General features: G+C 38.1%; 2 protein-coding genes across 3 annotated transcripts in view; both read right to left on the bottom strand.

The window, feature by feature from the left end:
* Nucleotides 1–4,303, bottom strand: part of npr1a (natriuretic peptide receptor 1a) — a 44,179-nt gene extending 39,876 nt beyond the window's left edge. Inside the window, exon 1 of the mRNA XM_055022503.1 lies at nucleotides 3,811–4,303. The gene's annotated coding sequence lies outside the window, so the exon portion shown is untranslated. The remainder of the gene's footprint in view (nucleotides 1–3,810) is intronic.
* Nucleotides 4,304–14,539: 10,236 nt separating this feature from the next.
* Nucleotides 14,540–20,447, bottom strand: LOC129353234 (zinc finger protein 879-like). Of its 2 annotated transcripts, none has more exons than XM_055022482.1 (3): nucleotides 19,971–20,447; nucleotides 17,295–18,877; nucleotides 14,540–14,867 (listed from the first exon to the last, which is right to left on the bottom strand). In XM_055022482.1, the coding sequence occupies exons 1-2, from the start codon at nucleotides 20,374–20,376 to the stop codon at nucleotides 17,295–17,297; spliced, it is 1,989 nt and encodes a 662-aa protein (XP_054878457.1). In that variant the 5' UTR covers nucleotides 20,377–20,447; the 3' UTR covers nucleotides 14,540–14,867. The 2 variants fall into 2 exon arrangements, with proteins under 2 accessions (XP_054878457.1, XP_054878456.1); XM_055022481.1 differs by having other exon boundaries at nucleotides 17,299–18,877.
* Nucleotides 20,448–20,983: the final 536 nt, after the last annotated feature.

Genomic DNA, 20,983 nt, shown 5'->3' with positions numbered 1-20,983 from the left:
TCAGCTGTAAATACTTGTTTCATCTGGTTCACATTATGTAAGGAAACAAAATAAAAACTCTTATTAAATTAAATGTGTATGCAGTTATTCATCAATTAATCCAAAAAACTATTAGCAGATTAGCCTTAAACTGTACTGATGTTAAGTCAAGCAGAAAAAGTTGAGTTTTGTATTTTTAAGCTGCAGGTGCAACATTTGCTACCAATAATCAAGAGTTCACTTAAACTCTACTGTTATTCCAGTTTTAGGCAATAAAATGTTTATTTTGCTGAATTATTTGTTTATTTTCATGTATTTCTAATGTAAAAAAATCAGCAGAACAAGATTTTTTTTCCATTTGATTAATCGATTAGTCATCGGAATAATCAATTACTAATAATAATCATTAGCTGTAGAATAACAGGTTCTTGTTTACATCCTGGTTTAATTCGTCAGGGTTTCTGGTTCAGAATGTCTCACATTGATGATGTAGAAAAATGTGTTTCAGGTCAGGAAGTGATTCAGAAACTCCTGAATAGGTGATGCACTAATAAAATCCAACAACCGTTCAGACTGCAGACGCTTTGACAACAATCGGATTCGTTTCTGATTTGGTACAACGTGGAAGTGGAAAAGATTGAACTGTTTTGGTGCAAAAACGTCAGAATTGTTCAGACTGCTGTGAAAAAGTCATGTTCAGCGTAGCGTTTGTGTTGATCTGTCACACAAAATCCCAATAAAACGAAGGCCTGTGAATACTTTCGACGGCCTGCTAACTGTGTTTTTAGTAAATAAACTTGTTTTCGTGTTAAACAGGCTGTCAGGAGAAACCTAAACCAGCTAAACTCTCCGTAGATCAAATTAGGAAACTTTCCCTTTGCTGTTAAATTAAATCCAGAGTGATTCATCCTCTTTTCTGAAGGAAGTGAACATCTCAAAACTAATGGATCCTCTTGAGGAACTGTTGCAGCATGTGAAACCTCCGCCAGCGTTTCCATGTGGGATCCATAAACTGTTACCCATTAGCTCCATGTGGGCCCCATGTGTGCTTGAAGGTCCACAGATATGGAAGTAATATGTGCAACTGAGCTGTTGTGAGCTAATTGCAGGTTAAACAGAAAGGGCCGAGCCTGTTTACCGTTCGAGTAATGAGTAAATGCTTTCCGCCGAACTGAGACGGTGAAGACCTGATGCGCCGCTCTGTGAACCGGTGAACCGTTCAGACGGACGCCAGAATAAAACCCAGTAAACCTGAGGAATTAATACTACACGAAAACGTTGACAGAAGGTTTCTTTCACCGTTTCATCTGTGACTCACTGAGGCTGCCGATGCATGAAGTGATTCAGACCATTTTTAATAGGTGATGATGAACCACAGAAACCAACGCAAAGAGCCTCTTCATTGGGGGAACTGAAACTCTGAGGATAACTAGTTACACATCTCATTTCTTTATCAGAAGGAACACCACAGCAATAAATACGCGTGTGTGTTTGTGCTGCAGTGGATATGTGTGTGTGCGCCATTGTTCTCATGCAAGCCTTCAGACTTATATAAGTCTTGCGAAACAGCAGCAGAGACGCAGCAGATCAAACAGGACACAGCTGAGCCTGGTGTTCTGATTCATCTTTATGCATCTTCATCGTCAGATCAAATTAACGAGGAAGGAAACAGCAGCATCAACATCAGGAGAAACTTCAAAAAGAGAGAAAGAAGCTGCTTTTAATTTACAGAAGCTCTAATTGTGACCTGAACTGAGTGAGATTAAGAAACACGTTGAGAGGATGAGATCTTCATAATCTGGACGTAGTGATGGACCTGAACCTTCAGAGACACTTAAAGATGATTACAAAGTCGGTCTTCTATCACCTGAAGAACATTTCCAGTATTAAACTACTAATATCTCAACAAGGTCTAGAGACTCTCATACATCTGTCTATGGGGCTCAAATGGTGCCAAAAATGACCAGTTTTTAAATCACTGAACTGGCTTCCTGTTTGTCAAAGGATTATTTTAAAATTCAGAAATAGTCAACAAAGTTCTAACATTTCAGGTATTTAGGAGTGTTTCCGTCCTGACAGTCCAGCACATTATTGCTGGACTGTTTGGGGGCCAAAGTTGAAACATTTGTTACATTTTCAGGTGCTGCGGTTCACTTTCTTACTGCACCGGGTCAAGCGACTGAAACTATTGGAAAGCCTTTTCCCCTCCTCGCCTGTAGTGGCGCTGCACCAAGAACCACTGAAGGAAACGACACAAAAACCTCTGAGAAAGACGTGAGCGCAACTTCCTTCTTCACTAAATGTAAACAAAAATGGATTGGCTTCAGTTTTTAACGCTTGGACAATTTCTCTTTTATTGTCGCTAAAAGACCACGAGTCATTTCTACTGCCAGAGCCAAACAAACAGGTTTGTTTTGGTTGTGTTTACCCAGAATTCCCTGTGTTGTTGTCCACTTCCTGCATTTGGAGCGGTCTTCACAAATCAACTGATTTTGAATAACTGTTTTATACATTTATATCAAAGAGCTCCAAAAATAAAATTTCAGCTGCATTTTTAGCTTCACTGTGCTTGTTTTCTTTTTGTCTTTCAACATTTTGTTTGAAATAATAATCAGTTTTTGTAATGAATGTGAGTGAAACTATTATGAACTCTAAGTAGAAGAATACAAATATTACACATGCCCTAAAAAACATACCAGCATATCAGCAATATATTATGACCACGCAGTAATAAATGCAGTAATCTGTAATTAATGATGTCTGCAAACACCATAAACTGACTCTTTACATTTTCTTTAGTTTTATGAGATATTTGTCAACTGTATGTTCAATTAATTTATGGATTAATACAGAATTAATGTTTTAAAATAAAATTAAACTCAATGTGTGTTAAATTTAGCTGTGACAGTTTGTTTTATAAACTCAAACGTAGTGATGGCTGAGAGGCTCGGTACACAGAGACAAGTATGCGCTCTCACATTCACTCACAGTCAGAGTCATAAATTAACACTCATGTCTGTGGACTGTGGCAGGAAGCAGGAGTACCCAGAGAGAACCAGCAGGAGGCCACAAATGGCAAAAATTAATCGATTATTTCACTTTTAACAAGATTGCTGTGTTACAATATTAAGGAATTGTTTACTTAAAACAAACTCCTACATCTTGTTTAACTTATAAGTTAGTTTTCTGAAGTACAATGAGATATTTCCACTAGAAACTAGACAAAAATACTCTGTAATATGTTGTATTTTTGCAGAGTGGAAGAAAAATTAACAGATCAAACTAAAGCAACAAGACTAAAATGATTAACCTGTTTGTATTGCTGGCATGGCAATAAGGAGTCTGAGTTTTATATTTTGGGATTATTACAAGGTTTGGTATTTATTTCCCACATCTTTATTCTCTTCTGCCTTTTAGTTTTATCTTGCAAAAAATTTGTCTTATTTATTTATTTGCACCAGAAATACAGAAAAATACTTGGAAAGATTTTGTTTTCTGCATCTTGACTAATTTCAATCCAAAGACATTGTAATATTTGTATTATCCAAAACCAACCTGGTTTTGTAAATCCAAAACCAAGTAATAATATTATTTGGTTTTGGATTTCATTCCTGAGCCAAGCCTAGAAATTTCTAACGTCTGATTGATTAATTGCTTCATCAGGATTAAACATGGCGACTTTCTGGGTTGACTTTAACTAGACCAATAACTCTAATTAATGGTAATTACCTTCAATGAACGTAAACATGTGATCCAGATCAAACTCAGCAGCCCTGACTTGGTTCGGCTGCTTGAAATGACAGAACTTCTAAAGCCAGTCGGTTCTTTTACCTGTTCGGATCCTCAGAGCTTCTCTTCCTGCAGCTTCATGTTTCCTCAGCAGCCAGAAGAAGAAGAGGAAGAAGAGCAGCGTGATGTTTCCTCAGCCGCGCAGAAACTCAGGTTTTCAACGGAGAACCGAACCCCCGCTGCTGCCGGCACTTTTCCGGTCCAATACAATCAGGAAAACAGAAAAAGGTCCCGGCGATGTCCCACCTTCCTCACGGCCACGCGCCCACGTGCACGTCCATATATAGGCCTATATATATATATATATTTTTTTTTTTTTTTCAAAGTGGGGGCAAGTAAACAGGGCACGAGGGCAGAGATTGCGCTGAGTAAGCGTGCGTGTCCGAATCCCACCCGTGGGTCTGCTGACTGGTTCCGAAGCTCCCCACCAGCCCCCCAACAATTAGACCCGACGTCAGGCGGCGCAGCGGACGGTTCGGGTCCGGTTTACTGAGTCCAGCTGGTGTGGATGAGGTTAGTGGAGGGGACAGCAGGAAACCCACGCAGTTGTGGAGCCCCCTGGTGACCAGCCGCAACACGTTTCCTGGTGTGGGAATAATCAGCACCCAGCAGACAAACAGGTCGAGATAAGACAGAGCAGCCAATAAAGACATAAACACGTCATGATGCTCCAGATTTGTAAATCATGAAGGATTAACTGAAGCGTTTACTCTAATTGGCTTAATTAAAGGTGGCCTATCATGTGCTTCCTTTTAAACAAATTAAGACAGATCTATATTAAACATGTTCATAACACAAAATCTAAAACGTTAGTTTGGTGATTTTGAGCTGTTTCATGGCTCTGTCTCTGTTTTGCCGGTTGACTGCTGTTGGCCACGCCCCCCGCCCCCACGCAATGTTTACAGTCCCGTTTGATCCACGTGAAAATAGCAGCAAAGAGATGTGGAACTGTCAACAACAAAACAGCCATCATGGAGCGCATAGTGGGTGGAGCTCCGCCTGGTTGCTGGGTAACAGAATGGTGCCCGCCCATTGTGACGTCATAACCTGGAGGTTTCTTGAAATGGTACATTTTCCAGATACCAAAAAGCATGAGCTAATTTCCAGAACAGCTGGATGTGTCTCTTTAGAGCTTTGACTGTTTATAGAAGCAGTAAAAACCCAAATAGAAGAATAGAAATGTACAAATGTGAATTTTGCACAATATTTTCACTTTAAATCTGACTTTCTTATTCAAGCTCAACATTAAATACACTCCATTTAGTTTCTGATCATGATTCATTCATTCATTCATCAGGTGTCTAGTGAACTTTTACATGAACAAAAGCCCAAATGTAAGTTTTTTGATTGGCAGGGCCGTATTAATAACCCTGTGGGGCCCTGGGCTGGAGCCAGTTTGGTGCCAAATCAAATAAGGAAAAATTATTTTATGAACACAAATTTTAGTGCATTAATGGTTAATCCCGTAAATAAAGAAGAATAAACTGATGCTGCACAATTTTCAAAGGCTAAATATTGTTTATATTTATAAAAAACAAAATATTTATACAGCTCAACTAATTTGGGTGTGGGAGTTTTAAACAAAGTCCGTCAGTTTTGTCTTATTTCAAGTGTATTTCAAATTAATTGCATTAAAACTACACTAAAAACACTTGGAAGATTTTGTGTTTTTGCAATGAACCAGCTTATTGCAACACTTTGATTGTTTAAATATTTTCAGGAAATTTTTTAAACAACCTCCCTCGTTTAAAATAACTGCACACTGTTCTGAACACGAGCCGGTGTGGGAAAACCGACATGTTTGTTTTAATTTCTCAGATTCAGTTTCATCGAGACGGCTGACGCAGGACGCTAACATTCCTCATCTCTTAAGGTTTAATGATTCAACAATCTCTTATTAAACTTTGACCTTCTTCGGCGGTCGGCTCCCTGCCGGTCACAGGCCGTCCTGGAAGTCGGCGCTAACAAAACACAAGAACGCGTCTGCGCCTCGGTGATGTTCTGAATCTGCAAAACCTGACACCCACAACAATCAGGTTTATCCTGACAGAATGTGGAGTCAACAAAAAGTCTTTGTGTGTGTGTGCGTGTGTGTGTGTGTGTGTGTGTGTGTGTGTGTGTGTGTGTGTGTGTGTGTGTGTGTGTGTGTGTGTGTTGTTGTTGATGATAAAGTTAATGTACAAGACAAACACACACGTATGCATGACCCACTGGGTGAGTGCGTCTTTGAACAGGATACACCCGGTGGACCAGGAAGCCACTTAGTAACACACACACAAACTCTCCCTCCTCTGTACCTCTTCCTGGAAATGATCACCACCCACACACACACACACACACACACACACACACGTTAAAACACACACACACTCCCTGCCCTCCACTCGTAACTCTCTTGTTAATGAAAAGTCTCATTTGTGTGTGTTTCTCTTGTCTGATGAACGAAAGCATCGACTCCAGACAAACATTTCATTAAAGGTTCAGAAAACTGAAATTAAAGAGTTTCTTTTCTTAAAGGGCTGTAGATTCGATTCAATTGGGAACCAAAATGGAAACATTTGTTACATTTTCAGCTGGTGTGGTTCCCTCTCTCATATCAAACAAACCAAACTAATTGAAAAACTTGTTCCCCTCCTCGCCTGCGGGGGCGCTGCACCAACAACCACTGAAGTAAATGACCCACAAACCTAAAAAAATGACATGGAAAGTTTGTAGTTTTCAACATTTCCAACTTTTGGATTTTTTCTGATTTTCAAGTCAAACATTTTTGTCTTTTGAAATAAAAAAAAATCAAATTTTCTTTCTGGAAAATTTCTGAAATTAATCTCAAATTTAGTTATTTTCTTCTAGCAAATTTTCAACTTTTGGATTTTGTTTTATTTTCATGTCATTTTTTTTTACTTTTGAAACTCAGATATGTCAAAGTTTTTTGTTTTTCTATCTACAATGGCACTAACATTCCATCATACTGAATAAGTGTCAAGAAACATCAATAAATTTGAAAATCTAATTAAATGCATTTTTTTATGTGCAGCTTAGTAATAGAAATCACTTCTTTATGGGTCTAGTGTCGTAAAATAACACATGGGAATGCTTGTCAAGAGCAGTATTTGCTGCCATGCATTAAGAGCCACACAAAAAGAAGCTTTTATTGTCACTTTTATGGTTATCCCATGAGTGTGAAACATGCTGCATCTTTACTGAAATAAATGCTAAAGTGGACAAACATCTTTAAATTGATATTGGAGCTCTTCTGCAAAACCAGCTGTCAACACACAATGCAGACCTTGCAATCCGGGCGGTTTGACGAGGACGCTCTCACTGATTGATGTGAAAACAAAATCGCAGATTATGGGTGGGTAAGTAAACAGCCCACTGACTGCAATGATCCACAGGTGAGTCAGGTGAGAGTGACAAGAGATGTCAATGGTTGTTAATGTGTCTAAATACCTGGAATTCCTCACAAGTCTGTTCAAACAAAAGTCAATCTGCTTTGACAAAGAAGCAATAGCAAAAACACAGACACACACATGTAAGTGTGTATTATTAAAGTAGTTGTTTCTCAGAATAATTAGCTAACTGTCCGAGTCCTTTTAGTTTCTGCTGGTCCACATTTTTTGCGTTCAGTAAGAAAAATATTTTGTTAATTTTAGATAGACACAAATTCACCCAGAACTGTGAGTTTAATTTGATTTGGGACCAAAGTTGCAACATTTGTTACATTTTCAGCCGCTGTTTCCCTCCTCACCTGTGGTGGCGCTGCACCACAAACCGTTGAAGGAAACGACACTGAGGGCAACTTCCTTCTCTAGAAATGTAAATAAAAATGGACTTTCATTAGATTTTAGCGATTGTTTGTCTTTGGTAAAAGACCACAATCCATTTCTCCTGCTAGCACAAAACTCTGGCATTATGCCCTGCTTTTGGGGAGGTCTGATAGGCCTTCACATATACATTCAAACCATCCCAGACACACCAAGACCTAGACAGAGGTTCACTTTTATTGGTCCAGGTCAGAGTTCACATTAACTGAACTTTCTAGGTAAATAAGTTTGAGTTCAATTAAAGCAGACTGAACTGGTGTGATGTAAACGCACCCTTAGACTCTCCAGGTTTCCCAACATTTATGTCTTTGGACTATAGGAAAAAAGCTGACCTGTATAAATCCTAAACATAAAAAAAACCTGCAGCTGATCAAGGATTTGAACCAAAAACCATCATTCCTGTTGCATTCCTTTAGTTTGAGTCTTTTTCTTGTGTTTGATTATGTTCAATAGGTCTTGCCATATCCAGTTAATTTCTCTGTGTTTAATATTCTTCTCAACGTGTTGCCATAATAGTTCATTCCTTTGTGTTTAGCTTCATTGTTTTTTCTTCTCTTCTGTGTTTGAATCTATTTTTCTTAGATTGTTGTCAGGCTTTTTGGTTTCTAGAGCCCTCAGTCTTAGTTTAGCTTCCTCTGTGTTAATTAGTTTCCTCCCTCAGTTTCCCTGCTTTATCCTCTCCTCAGCTCTACTTCGTTTCCTCTGATTAGCGTTTCTGGTTCTTTCGTCACTTTCTAACGCAGCCTCAGTATTTAAGCTTCTGATTTGTCATTGTTCATAACTGGATTCTTCCGTTTTGTTTCTCCATTTCAAACCTCATTCTTGTTCCATTCTCCAACATGGCAGCTCCAGCTTTTTCCACAATGATAACAAAATTAGTCATATAACATCTAATTTAATTTAGACAGAAAGAATGTGAACATATTGGTCTGAACCATTCTACCAGTGACATTTTTCACATGTACAGAAAGAAAATTTAGTAACTAACAAAAAAATCAAACAAAATCTGTCCAAAAATGAAGTTAAATATGGAAATTACATTTCAATATTTCCAGAAGGGGAAAAAATAAAAATGAATGCATTGGTAAAAATATATTAAAATACTTTGTGGAAAAAATGAAATAAAGGCTACTAAAAGACGTCTCAGATGTCTTTTACATATCTGCACATTTTGCTATAAAATATGATAGGAAAATACATATATATAACTGTAATCAAGCCTGAAGATGTTTTTTCTTCAGCAGTGGAGTCTTGTGCAGGGAGTTTTACTTAGTTTTTTCTTTTTTTTAAGGTTTCTTCGCAGCAGCAGCTGGGTTTTAGTGAGATTCGTCCTTTCACTTTTGGATTAAGGCTCAGACAGCGATTGTTATACGACTGTGCAACACTTTAGTTATAAAAAAGCTTTTTATTGGGCCGCCAGTTAATGTTAGACCAGTTTATTTGTACACATGTATGCTTTCTAAAAACAGCTGGTTTCTAAGCCTCGTTGCACATTTGTGTCTTAATGTGTTCAGAATTTATCAATTCAGAATTTATTCATATTGTGAATAAATTATATTTATTTATTAATACATATTGTGTTTTATGTGTGACAACTGAATTTGTAAGCAATTCACTCTTGCTTACAAACAGCAAGAGTGAATTTAATGTGACTAGAGAGATTAGAGATAAGTCTACTGTTTTCAAAACTTGTTTTAACTGCAGTACCTTAAAGTTTTATGCTTGTTCTTCAGATATATTCAAATTAAATTCAATTATTTATCACTACAGCCCAGAGCTTTCAAGTCAGGATTAGATTCTAAATCTTCCAATAAAATCCAGTCAGAATCAGTAAATTACTGGCTGTAAATGACCAGTTTAAAAAATAAATGTTAAAGTCCACTAAAGGCTGTCTTCCCCTTTCACCACAGAACTAATAATAGATTTATTGTTTATAAACTTAAATGCAACAGTTTATATGGTTAGACAATAAAGAAGAAGTGCAGGTAATATGTGGCTCAAAGGTTTGAATCTTCCATCTACGTTTTAAAGCGATTTAAAGGTTCAATTTTAACAGTTCAAGCTTAAAGGCTGTAGTGACATCTGGTGGAAAAACTCTGTTACGTCTTTGTTTTTAGTTTTTACTGAGCTCCTCTGGACCAGCAGCTTTCAGATCGTGACGTTCAGCGACAGTTAAAGTAAAACCATCACAGAGCCACTTAGATCCGGAGCAGAGATGTTTACAAGTCAATTTTTCAAGTCTAATTTATATCTCAAATGACTGTAACTAAAATTTTCCTATTACATTTATCCTAATTTACCACATGAACTGACACTTTAAATTATTTTACATTAATTCAACAATTAGCTTTATTAAAAGAAATAATCTAACATGTAAAAAACCCCTTTAAATGTGCTTTGAAAATAATTTATCTTTATAAATATAGATATGAATTTATGTTCAAATTAAGAAATGAAAAAATTAAAAGACATCTATAATCTAATCCAAAGCAGGATCTGTCATTTCTGTACATTTACAAGTGTAATATTTAATCAATAGTTAAAATTACGAAATGAGAAAAACATATTGGTCATGTGTACAGATGCAACTCTAATCCATTAAAACTGTAAATAAATGTTTCTCATGTCTTTGAGATAAAATGTTTGAAATACAAAACAGACTGCAGTCAAATATGTAGAAATGAGTAATAATGTTTTGCGCAGCTCTTTATTGGTTGTACAAACATAAACAACAGACACATGATGCTACACGTCTCCAACTGTATAATTTTTTTATATATTCAATATTTCTATGTGGTGCTCTCAACTTTCCTACTAAAAATACCAAGAAATTTACAATTTTCTCTCTTTGATAAAAACCAAATTACAGCAGGTCTTTAAAAATAAAGAATGTTTAAATTAATCCAAAAACATTTAAAGTTCTTCACGATACTGTATGAAAACAACTAAATCAGGTCTGTCATGACTGAAATGCTCAAATTTCATTCAAATAAATTCATAAAATCAAAAAACTTTTTTCTGGTTGAGGATCTCCAAACAAATGCATTTTGTTTGTTTTCTGTAAAATGTTAAAAGGAATAATCTGAAAATAAGATCTTTGTATTCAACAGCTCAGCACTTCCCGCAGATGCTGCAGGAGTATGGTTTGATGCCCGTGTGGGTCCACATATGGATCTCGATGTGTTGAAAGTTGTTACCACAGATGTGGCAGATCTTCCCTTTGTCTTTGTGGCCCTGCAAGTGATCGGCCAGCGTCTCAGACAATGACAAATCCTCACTGCACACCCCAGACAGACTCTGAAGCGTGGCTCCTGGCATGTTTTCTTAGATTGCCTTTGCTCTGAAAACTCTCCCCACAGACTTTCCAGAGGGGTGACGGACTACCTGACATCTCTGCATTTTGATCTTCTGTATTTCTTGTTCTCTGCCTCGTTGATTCTTGTCGCTGTGTGTCTTCCTGTGTTCCCTCAGAGCTCCAAGTCGGGAGAAGCGTTTCCCACAGACGGGGCATCGGTGTGGCTTCAGCCCTGTGTGGATTTGCATGTCCACACAGGGCATGCGTGTGCAGGAAGAGTCTCCATGTTCTGGAAACTCTTCCTGCACACGCTGCATGTCCCACCAGCTGGATTCATCGGAAATGTCCGATGAATCCAGCTGCTCCCCACACATATCTGGATTTGCTGCTGTGTGTTTCTGAGTGTTTTCTTAAGAAGCTTCGACTGTGAAAGGAATTTCCACAAACTCTGCAGCAGAGTGAATCCTCAGGAAGTGGTTCTATGTTTACTTCCAGTTTAGTCATCTCTGAATTATCATCCTTCCCTTTGCGGTGATCTTCAGATGGTCTAGAAGCATCTGGTTCTCAGCTAATGTCTTTCCACAGATCTGACAGGCTCTCGGTTTCTCTCTGCTGTGGATCTTTTTGTGGATCTTTTTGTGCCTCTTCAGTGCGTTGGCTTGTGGGAACCTCTTGCTGCAGAAGTCACAGGGGTACGGTTTTAACCTAGTGTGGCTCCGTACGTGAGTTTTCATATTCTGAAATGTCTTCCCACAAATCTTACAAAACCTGCTCATGCAAATGGTTTTCCTGTGGGAGGTGAGGTGATCGGATAAATCTCCTGAACCCTCCAGGTGTTTTCCACAAACTCCACAAAGATTTTCAGGTGAGTCTGCATGAATTTTCGCGTGTTTGATGAGATTTCCTTTGTGACGAGAAGTTTTCCCACAGATTAAACATTGATTACTTACAGATTCATCTCTTTTGTCTGCTGTGTTTGTCTCTTTCTCATCTGAGGACTTTTCAATCAATTATTCATCACTTTCAGCAGCAGAAATGTCTGAGGAGGCAGCAGCTGCTGCATCTGAATGCAGCAGGAGGTTTTCATCACCTGTGGTCATGTCATTGGCAGAGGAGCCGATGGAGACTGACAGAGAAGAAAACATATTTATTTCATACAAATATTTCAACTTTTGTTAGTTTTTCACACAAATACCAAATAAAACACAATAGTGTCCTTAATAGTAGTAGTTGGGCCTGTCGCAATTAATAAATTAATTAATTGCATAAAAAAAATAAGCCTCATCATTTTTATTTACTATTTATTATTTTTTCTCTTTCACAACCAAAAAACTGGATGACAGAAGTCTTCAGTCTGGCGTTTTCATCTCAACTTTTTGTTTTATTTACAGAAATTGAAGAATTCATTACATTTGTTGCTTTGTTTATTTAAAATGTTTTAAATCGTCATTAGAATGTGAGGTTTATTGATCTTTGAAAATGTGTTCTTGCATTTTGTTTTATCACCTGAAAATTGTCTCAAAACAACAATATCATCGCTTATCGCAATAACTTCTGGGACAATTTATTATCCAGTGAAATTTGTTATTGTCACAGGCCTAGTAGTAATGTGACAAAACAAAAACGGTTGAAGGGGTGCACATACTTTCACAAGGCGCAGTTTATTTACTGTTTACGTAAAAAAAACGGATGGTAAAAATGTTGTATGTATTAATGGCATCAGAAAATAGACATTTATGAAAGCAATCTTGTCAAACAGCTCATGCTTTGAACCACTTTGTGTAGAGAAAGCTAAATTAGGTCAGGGAGTCATCTTCTATTCGATCCAGTAAAGTGCAGAAACTGCAGCTCATTTTTGTTGTGCGTTTAATGTTATTCATTCAATTGCTGAATTAAGATACAGTCTACTTATATGAGCCTGTATGGGTCATAGTTCTTGGAAACATAATGAGACTCTGGGGCTCAGACCTCGAAGAAAACAGGAAATCAGTATCAGTCAGCCATCAGTAATAAAAAACATTTATGCCACAATCTGGGCCAGAAGGCAATGCTGCAGAGAGTTATCTGTGGAGCAAACAAGTTAATTTAGTTGCAATATAAAGCTCATATTTATTTACTTTGTACAGTAAAACTTAAGCTCTGATTTTCTTATGATAGTTGCATCACACTGTTGTTCAGAATCATATGACAAACTGATGGTATCACCATATCTGGGAATATTTTTAACCTTGTTGGAACAACAGATTTCCCAGGAAAACTGAAAGACGAGAAGAAAACTAAACATATGAAATCAGATATATGAATAAAAAGACAAATAACCCTTTCCTCTCACTGTAAGAGTAAAACCAAACATTTTCCATTCCATTTAGTTAAAAAAAAATTTCAAAGATGGGTCAATAAAGCTAATTAGCATTAAAAAGAGCAGTGCAGTATTGAAAAACCTTTTTGAACTTTTATATTTAACTGAGATATAAAGTGGAAAAGCCGGACACTGGGGAACCTTTATGAAACCATTTTAAACTCTAAACTTGATGGTTGATGGAAACTTGGCAAAAAATATTTTGCTTTTTGTGAAAAGTCCGGGATTAAAATAAAATGTTTGTTTCAGGGGAAAAAAACAAACAAACAAAAAAAGAAAGTGAAGTATTTTTCATTATAATAAAATGAATAGATAATATGTATAATAATTAGAAATATACCCAAAATGTCTACATGAATGACGCTGCTCAATTTGAATAATCAGCAGGTTGATTCTGATTGGTCTCTGGTTGCTTAGCAACAGTCGCCCTGGGCTGCAGCTTCAAGCTAGCGGTTCTCACCCGTCCGCTTCAGCAGAACCACCAGGCTCAGTGCGGCCTACAGCAGCCGGCCCTGGCGCTCCAGCTGCCGCCGATACTCCTCCACCTCCCGCTCCAGAAACTGGACTATCAGCCATCCCGTCCGTCAGAAGCGGCCGCAGGAGCCGCACAAAGCGGCCCGAGCCTCTGAACGACCCGGCTTCCCCGGCGCGCTTCTCCGGCGTCGCCAGAATCTCCTCACCGACTTTGGAGAGCAGCTCCGACACGGAGGCGGTCAGCGGCCGGAGCCCGCAGCTCCGCGGGGACACAAACTGAGACATCCCGGTGCGGAGCTCCGTCCACCGGGCTGCAGGAAGGAAAACAGTCCAGCTTGTGTTGATCTGTCCGTGCCATTGAGAGGAAGCAGAGATGCGTAGCGCCCCCTGCAGGCCCGGAGGAGCTGAACATGTTTAATTCTTTCTGTGGTCCTGGTTCATTCAACGTTCACTACAGTTAAAAATAAACTAAAAATATTTAAGAGAAAAATACTTTGCTTTCCATTGATTTTTAAAAAATATTTTTTGATGTATTATAGAACATTTAGTCAGTATGAATATGAAATGACATCAGACTCATATAATGCTTTACAAAGGATTCTCAAAGGCGCTTAAAATATGGTTGTATTTTTATCTCTTAGTTTTATGATATTCTTCTGTTTTCTACTCTACACTATTCTGTTGTATGACGTCTTAATGTTTCTGAATAGGCAGTTGAGAATTTGTTTTAAACCTGGTTCAATATTAAAAAAATAAAAATTAACTTTAATTTCAGACAAAAAAGAATAGTAAACATAAGAACACAATAAGCAGTTTTCAAATGATCGATGAACGTTTATTAAGGGAAAACCCCCAAACCAAACAGTTTTCCTCCTTCAGTAACTGTCCACACTGAAGAGTGTTGCTACCACAACTTGGTAGCATTTAAATCCGTTGAAAACAAGACAGAATTTTTCAGTTTCCGACTGTCTGATCACCAGTCAGGGTGAAGAGGCTCAAAATGGGCCCAGAGTAGCTTTTAGTGTCCAACAACATATAAAAAAAGCTTTAACATATAATCAACATATCACACGTCCTGTAACGGCTTTAAACGTCAGTTTTTGGTTCAGAGGAACATTCTGCTGTATTCATGACGAATCCTTCAGCACTGAAAAACAGGAAAAACAGGGACTTCATGCCAAGAAATGACAAACACACACATTCAACTGCTTCTGTTATAAAACCTTCATAACATCATTTACAGAGTAAAGGATGGAGAAACAAGAAGCAAAAGCTGCATCACAGATTAAGATCAATGCTCAGTATTTTGATTATTTATTAAAGAAAAATGATTTATATAAGTAGAAATTAATATCAAGTCAGTTTTTAATTTGTTTCAGTAAAAACACAAAATCTTAACAAGTAGTTTTGGTTTAGTTTCTAGTGAAAATATTTTAATACACTTGAAATATGACAAACCTAATTTCTAAGTAACTTTTCAGGAAGATTTAAGAACTTAAGTTAATAGTTACTTAATATTTATGAAAATATGCAAATTAAACTGGCAGATTATTTCACTTCTAACATAGAAAAACATCTTGTTTTAAGTGACATAATAACTACTTTTTCATAAAATTAAGAAATTATTTACTTAAAACACATTCCTTTATCTTGCTGAAAAATGATTTGTAAGTTTGTTTTGTCTTATTTCAAATGTAGTAAGATATTTTCACTAGAAACTCGCCAAAAATACTTCCTAAGAGTTTGTTTTTACAGTGTATGTATAATAATCAGCACCAGAGGTCCAATTCATCCAATCTCAGCCTAAACCTTAAGGCAATTATAATTAGGAGAGATGAACAAAATCACTAAATCATAACATTTCACAAAATAAAACAGAAATATTTACATCTTGTCTGAAATTGTAAAAAATGTAAAAAAAAAAAAAAAAAATGCATCAACTGTGGGACAAAATGTCAAACAGAAGATTAATAAAATCAGTCTCATGCTTCCAGCTCCTACTGGAAGCTCTTGATGCTCCAAACTGGTTTTACATTAAAGTAAAAAACTGACCCCAAGTTCCAGCAGATCCAGAACTGATCCTGGTTTTTCTATCCAAGAGATCCAACTGTGAGCTACATTGAGATGGTTTGACTGTATGAACTTCATTTATCATCTCCAGATTTAACGGATATCCTAATATCTTCTCTGGGTTAATGTAACTAATAGCAAAGATAAAATCTTTAGAAAATGTTTAACTTTTCTAATTTCTGCCTCCATTTCTTTTTCTCTCAACCTTGGTTGAATCAGTTCATCATTACGGTGAAAGTAAAGTAACACTGCAGGGATGCTACGATGCTAACGCTAAGCTCAAATTCATTATTTAAATTATTAAACTGACAGTGAAATGGGGATTGTTACTTTGCTTTTTGAATTATTTTTCTACTTCAAGATCTGATTATTAATTTATTCCATGTTTACACTAAAAAATCTGATTAAACAGATTATTGATTATTGTTTATCAGCTCAGTTTCAGTACTAAATTAAAAAACTCCTTTTGCTTCTTCATGTTTAGTGTAGGATTTTAATTTCTGTGGCAAAAAGACTGACTTAAAAATAATTATTAAAAATTATACTAATTCCAATTTCAATATTTTTTCACCTTTCTTTCCATAAAAACAAAATTAAAATAATTTTAAACTTTTGTTTATATTTCTATTGTCTCATTGAGGGGATTATCTGTCAGTTCCTCTATTTCCTGCAGGGCTAAAACCTGCAAACTGTTTTTAAGAATCTACATCATTTTTCCTGCTTTTATAATTTTGTAGTTAGAGAAGTTTATGTCCAGATAAAGAGATGAGACCACAAAGAAATCCAGAAATTTGTTTTCAGAAGAACAAAAGACAGCAAGTTGGATGTTGATTGAATTTTTGGGGTTCGAAAGAAAAAATGTTTGGGAAAATTTTGATTTTTTTCCCCCATCAATCTATCTTGTTTTATTTATTTGGACTGTGAATTCAGGTCAACTCTACAAAAGAGTTGTAGCATCAGGCTAAGTTTCGTTTTTGAATCGCAAGAAAAAAGTTGTAATTTTATGAGAATTCATAAAATGTCCGTTCCAACATGAAAAATAACAAAAAAATCAAGATGACAAATCTTGAGCACCTACTAAAATTATTCTTTAGAATAGGTTTCACAGATTATTTTTAATGGTAATACTACATTTGTTTCTATCAGTAGCAGGAATTTGAAATGATGAGCAAATAGCTCAAGTCATTTCGGAAAAAGAACCACATTGTTCTTGTTGAAATTATGCTTTTCTCTTAATATTCAGATATTATGTCTGGTAAAATTGCACCTTTGCTTAACTAAGCTAAAATTCTCGCAATCTGTCCCTAATTCTCCTTCGTAAAACTCACAGAAGGTAGAATGAAAGAAAAGGCCACTTTTTGAAAATGTTTTCTGACATTTGTAACTTGGTTTTTAGAGAAAAAAATAATTTTTTTTTTGTAAAATTTTAAATCAGATTGGGTTTGATCATATCAGAAATTTCATTTTGAAGCCTCTTTGCTCAGCCCTGGGTTTCGTTTCTGACCTACAGCTGGAAGGGTCCAGAGAAGAAGCTGTCCACCCTCTGGTCCTCGGTGACGCCCGCCATCCCTCCGGCTTCATGAATCTTAAGATGACCGTTGAGCGAGCGCCTGGCCTGAAAGCTCTTCCCGCAGACCCTGCACTCGTACGGCTTCTCCCCGGTGTGGACCAGGATGTGCCTCTTCAGGTCCACGTCCTGCATGAAGCCCTTCCCGCACACCTGGCACAGGAAGCGCCTCTCCTTGTTGTGGAAGCGGATGTGCGTGTCCAGGCTGTTCTTCTGGGTGAAGCCCTTCCCGCAGATGCTACAGGAGAAAGCACGCTCGCCCGTGTGGATCTTCAGGTGCATCTTCAGGTTGCCGATCTGGTTGAAAGCCTTGTCGCAGAAGCTGCAACTGAAGGGTTTCTCCCCGGTGTGAATCCTCAGGTGCATCAGCAACGCCGAACGGCCGGGGAAGGATTTCCCGCAAGTTTCGCAAGTCCTGGCAGCGACCCGGTGGAAGCGCAGGTGAGCGTTGAGGCTGTCGATGGAGTCGCACAGATTCCCACAAACGCCGCAGCAGCAGTTGGGCTCCTGCGCGTGAGACCCAGCATGCCTGACTAGCAGGATCTTCCTGTCGAAAGCTTCCCCACACACCTTGCAGTTGGTCAACACAGATGTGCGGCTTTTATTCGCTTTAGGGACGCTGTCCTTGTGATTGGTCGCCATGTGTTTCCGCAAGTCCTTCCGCTTGTTGAACTCCTGACTGCAGATGGTGCAGGAGAGGATGAGAGCTTTGTTGTGCTCCTCCATGTGGCGCTCCAGCGACGTCATGTGGCAGAAGGCGCGTGGACACTCTTTACATTTGAACGGTTTCTCTGCCGCGTGAACCAGCATGTGAGACATCAGGTTGCTTTTCTGCCGGAACATTCTGCCGCATTCGGAGCATTCATGCGGCTTCTCCCCGGTGTGGATGCGGAAGTGCAGCTCCTGCGCCCTGATGGAGGTGAACGTTTTCTCGCAGACAGAGCACTTTTTGGTGTTCTGCTGGTGAGCCTGCAGGTGAACCATCAGGCCATCAGCGGAGTCTGAAAGCTCGCCGCAGAAGCCACAACGCCGGTCCAGATTGCTGCCGCAGACACGGAGCGCGTGCTGCAGCAGAAAGCCTTTCCCCGGACAGAGGCGTCCGCAGACATGGCAGCTGAAACGCTCTGTAGGAGGAGTGCGCTTTCGCTTTTTCACAATGACTAAAGGTTCAAGACCAAGAAGTTCTCTCTTCTTTTTGCCCAAAGATCCGAGAGGCCGTCCTCGTTTCTTCTTCCCAGCAGATTCGAGAGGCGGACTTCCTTCCATTTTCTCGACGGATCTAAAAGGCCGACCTCTCTTCTTTTTCCTTTTGCCCTCTGACCTGAGAGACTGACTCTCCGTCCAGTCATCGTCGTCGTCGGTGCACGTAGAGGCCGCCAGGTGGTAGGATGGAGAAGAGGAGCGTGGCGACGACGGGCAGGAAGCATCGCTGACATTCTCAGAATCGAGCGGATTCAGGTCCGCTGAGTCGAACTGGGCTGGCAGGCCAGAATCTTCCAGGGTCACTATCTTCAGGAGGCCTGGGAAAAAAAGTTGCATGTTTAGACTAAAGAGATTAACATACTTAAAAAAAAAAACATAACTCTAAAAACTTGTTAGTGTTTTTCTGACCTGTTCCAGAATCCAAATGTGTCAGAAATTCTCCCCAGAATGACTTTATTTCAAGTAGTGGTGGGAAATATGGACTTAAAGTTTTACCACAATATTTTGAGACGTTATTACGATGTCAATAAATGTGAAAATAACTATTTATTACATATTTTCTAATTAATCATGACTGTAACTGTGTGTCACAGCAATCTTAACATTACATCAATAGAGAAATTATTCAACTAAATTCATGCTAGGAATCGGCAAACATTTGGGGTTTTGAAATGTAGTGGGACATCTGTGTTAAAAATGTACTCTGTTATATTGTATTTGTAGAAATATGACAAAGTGAGCGCTCTTAGCAGCAAGCTATCGATGACGTATTTTTTCCGGTTACCATGTCAACAAGAACTTAGCCAGTTAGTAGAAAATCACTTTTTCGGAAGCAGAGTGGCGTATTAATGCCATCATAGGCAGAAGAAAAGGAGGAATACATTTCTGCCAAAAAAGGGAAACTCAGAAATTCTGAGATTAATTTCAGAAATTCTCTCAATAGAAAAATACGTAGATTTCTAAGCTCCAAAAGTCAAAAATGAGTTAGAAAAAATTTGAAATATTGAGCTTAATCTCAGAACTTTTCTAGGAGAAAAAAAAGTATGAATTTTTGACTTTCAGGGAAATGCATTAGTTTCAGTAGTTTTATATAAAAAATTATATTTAGAAAAATATGTCTTCTTAAAATATATGTATTTGTATATGTGTTCTTCATTTCAATATGTGAAATACCAGAATTTGCACACAACTTTATATTTTTGGCTGTTTGATAATATTTTTAAAGTATTAAATGTTATGATTATTCAGTAATCAAGTGGCCTTTTCAAGTTAAGTTTTTTAAATTCTGGAGAAACTTTTGAGACAGCGATTTTGTACTTTCACTTGAGTAAAAATATGTTGAATAAGTGCCGATGTTAGTTGAAAACACTCTTTTGGCACTAATTTGTATTTCAGGTTTCTTCATCGCACCTGTGTCTTCAACTTCCTCTTCGCTCTGATCTGCCGGGCTTTTATTGTGAAGTTGACCGGAACTGGATGAGAAAGCGCTGGCCGCAGTGGATCCTGCGGCTTTAAAAGCCTCCGTTTGCTCCGATCTTTGCAGTCTGACTTCAGGTTTAAGCAGAGCATCCAGCTGCTTTCTCTGGAGGCAGATCTCCTGCTCGGACTGCCGCAGTCTCTCCTCGTACTCCGCTAAAGTTTCCTTAAACAGTCCGAAGATTTCCTCCGCGGTAGCTGTTAGCCGCGCGGTTATCACTGCTCTCTGCGTCCGGAGTTTCACCGCTTTCTCCCCGTTTTCCAGTTGCTGTAGGACGTCCTCAGCGGCGGCGCTGATCCGCTGGTTGACCGACATCCGCAGCAGCTGAATGGCGCTCATTCTGCCGCAGATTTAGGCTCCCAAAGCCACTGAAACACGAGCGAGGATGGGAGCATTTAAACACAGTTTTTATAGGAAATCTGTGGAAAACGCTTCCGTTTAGTGAACGCGAGGCCTGAAGAGGAAACAGCGACCTCTGCTGGTCAGGAGGAATCTGTAAATACCTTTATTAACTAACTTAGAAATCCACCAGTTATTATATGGGAAAAAACGTTTTATAAGCAACAAAATGAGAGGCGTCTCCTTTAAAAGCTTTCTCTAAATAATTAATACACAGTAAAATATAACTAACACAAACAACAACCCCCAACTGTCAGTGATTTAGTCTGGAAATGTATCACAAAACATGTTGGAAAGAATGTAGTGTTTGATAATAAATTTTTGCTTTTCATGAAAATATTGCACATCAGGCAAAGTATTGGCAATTAGTCGTATTATATTAGGTAAGTTTCATAGTCACCAATGTAAATGTTCATAATTTCCACGCTTTTTGACATTTTTGGTTAAGGTAATCAAACAATCCACTATTTCCAAAAGTACGAATGTATTAACAGTTTTATATATATTTAAAAATACAATGTAATATGTAACAACACTGTCCATTAAA

Source organism: Poeciliopsis prolifica, unplaced genomic scaffold (assembly GCF_027474105.1).
Source record: "Poeciliopsis prolifica strain line A6 unplaced genomic scaffold, Auburn_PproV2 SCAFFOLD087, whole genome shotgun sequence".
In the NCBI taxonomy this organism is placed as follows: domain Eukaryota; kingdom Metazoa; phylum Chordata; class Actinopteri; order Cyprinodontiformes; family Poeciliidae; genus Poeciliopsis; species Poeciliopsis prolifica.
This window is presented reverse-complemented; position numbering and strand designations above follow the sequence as displayed.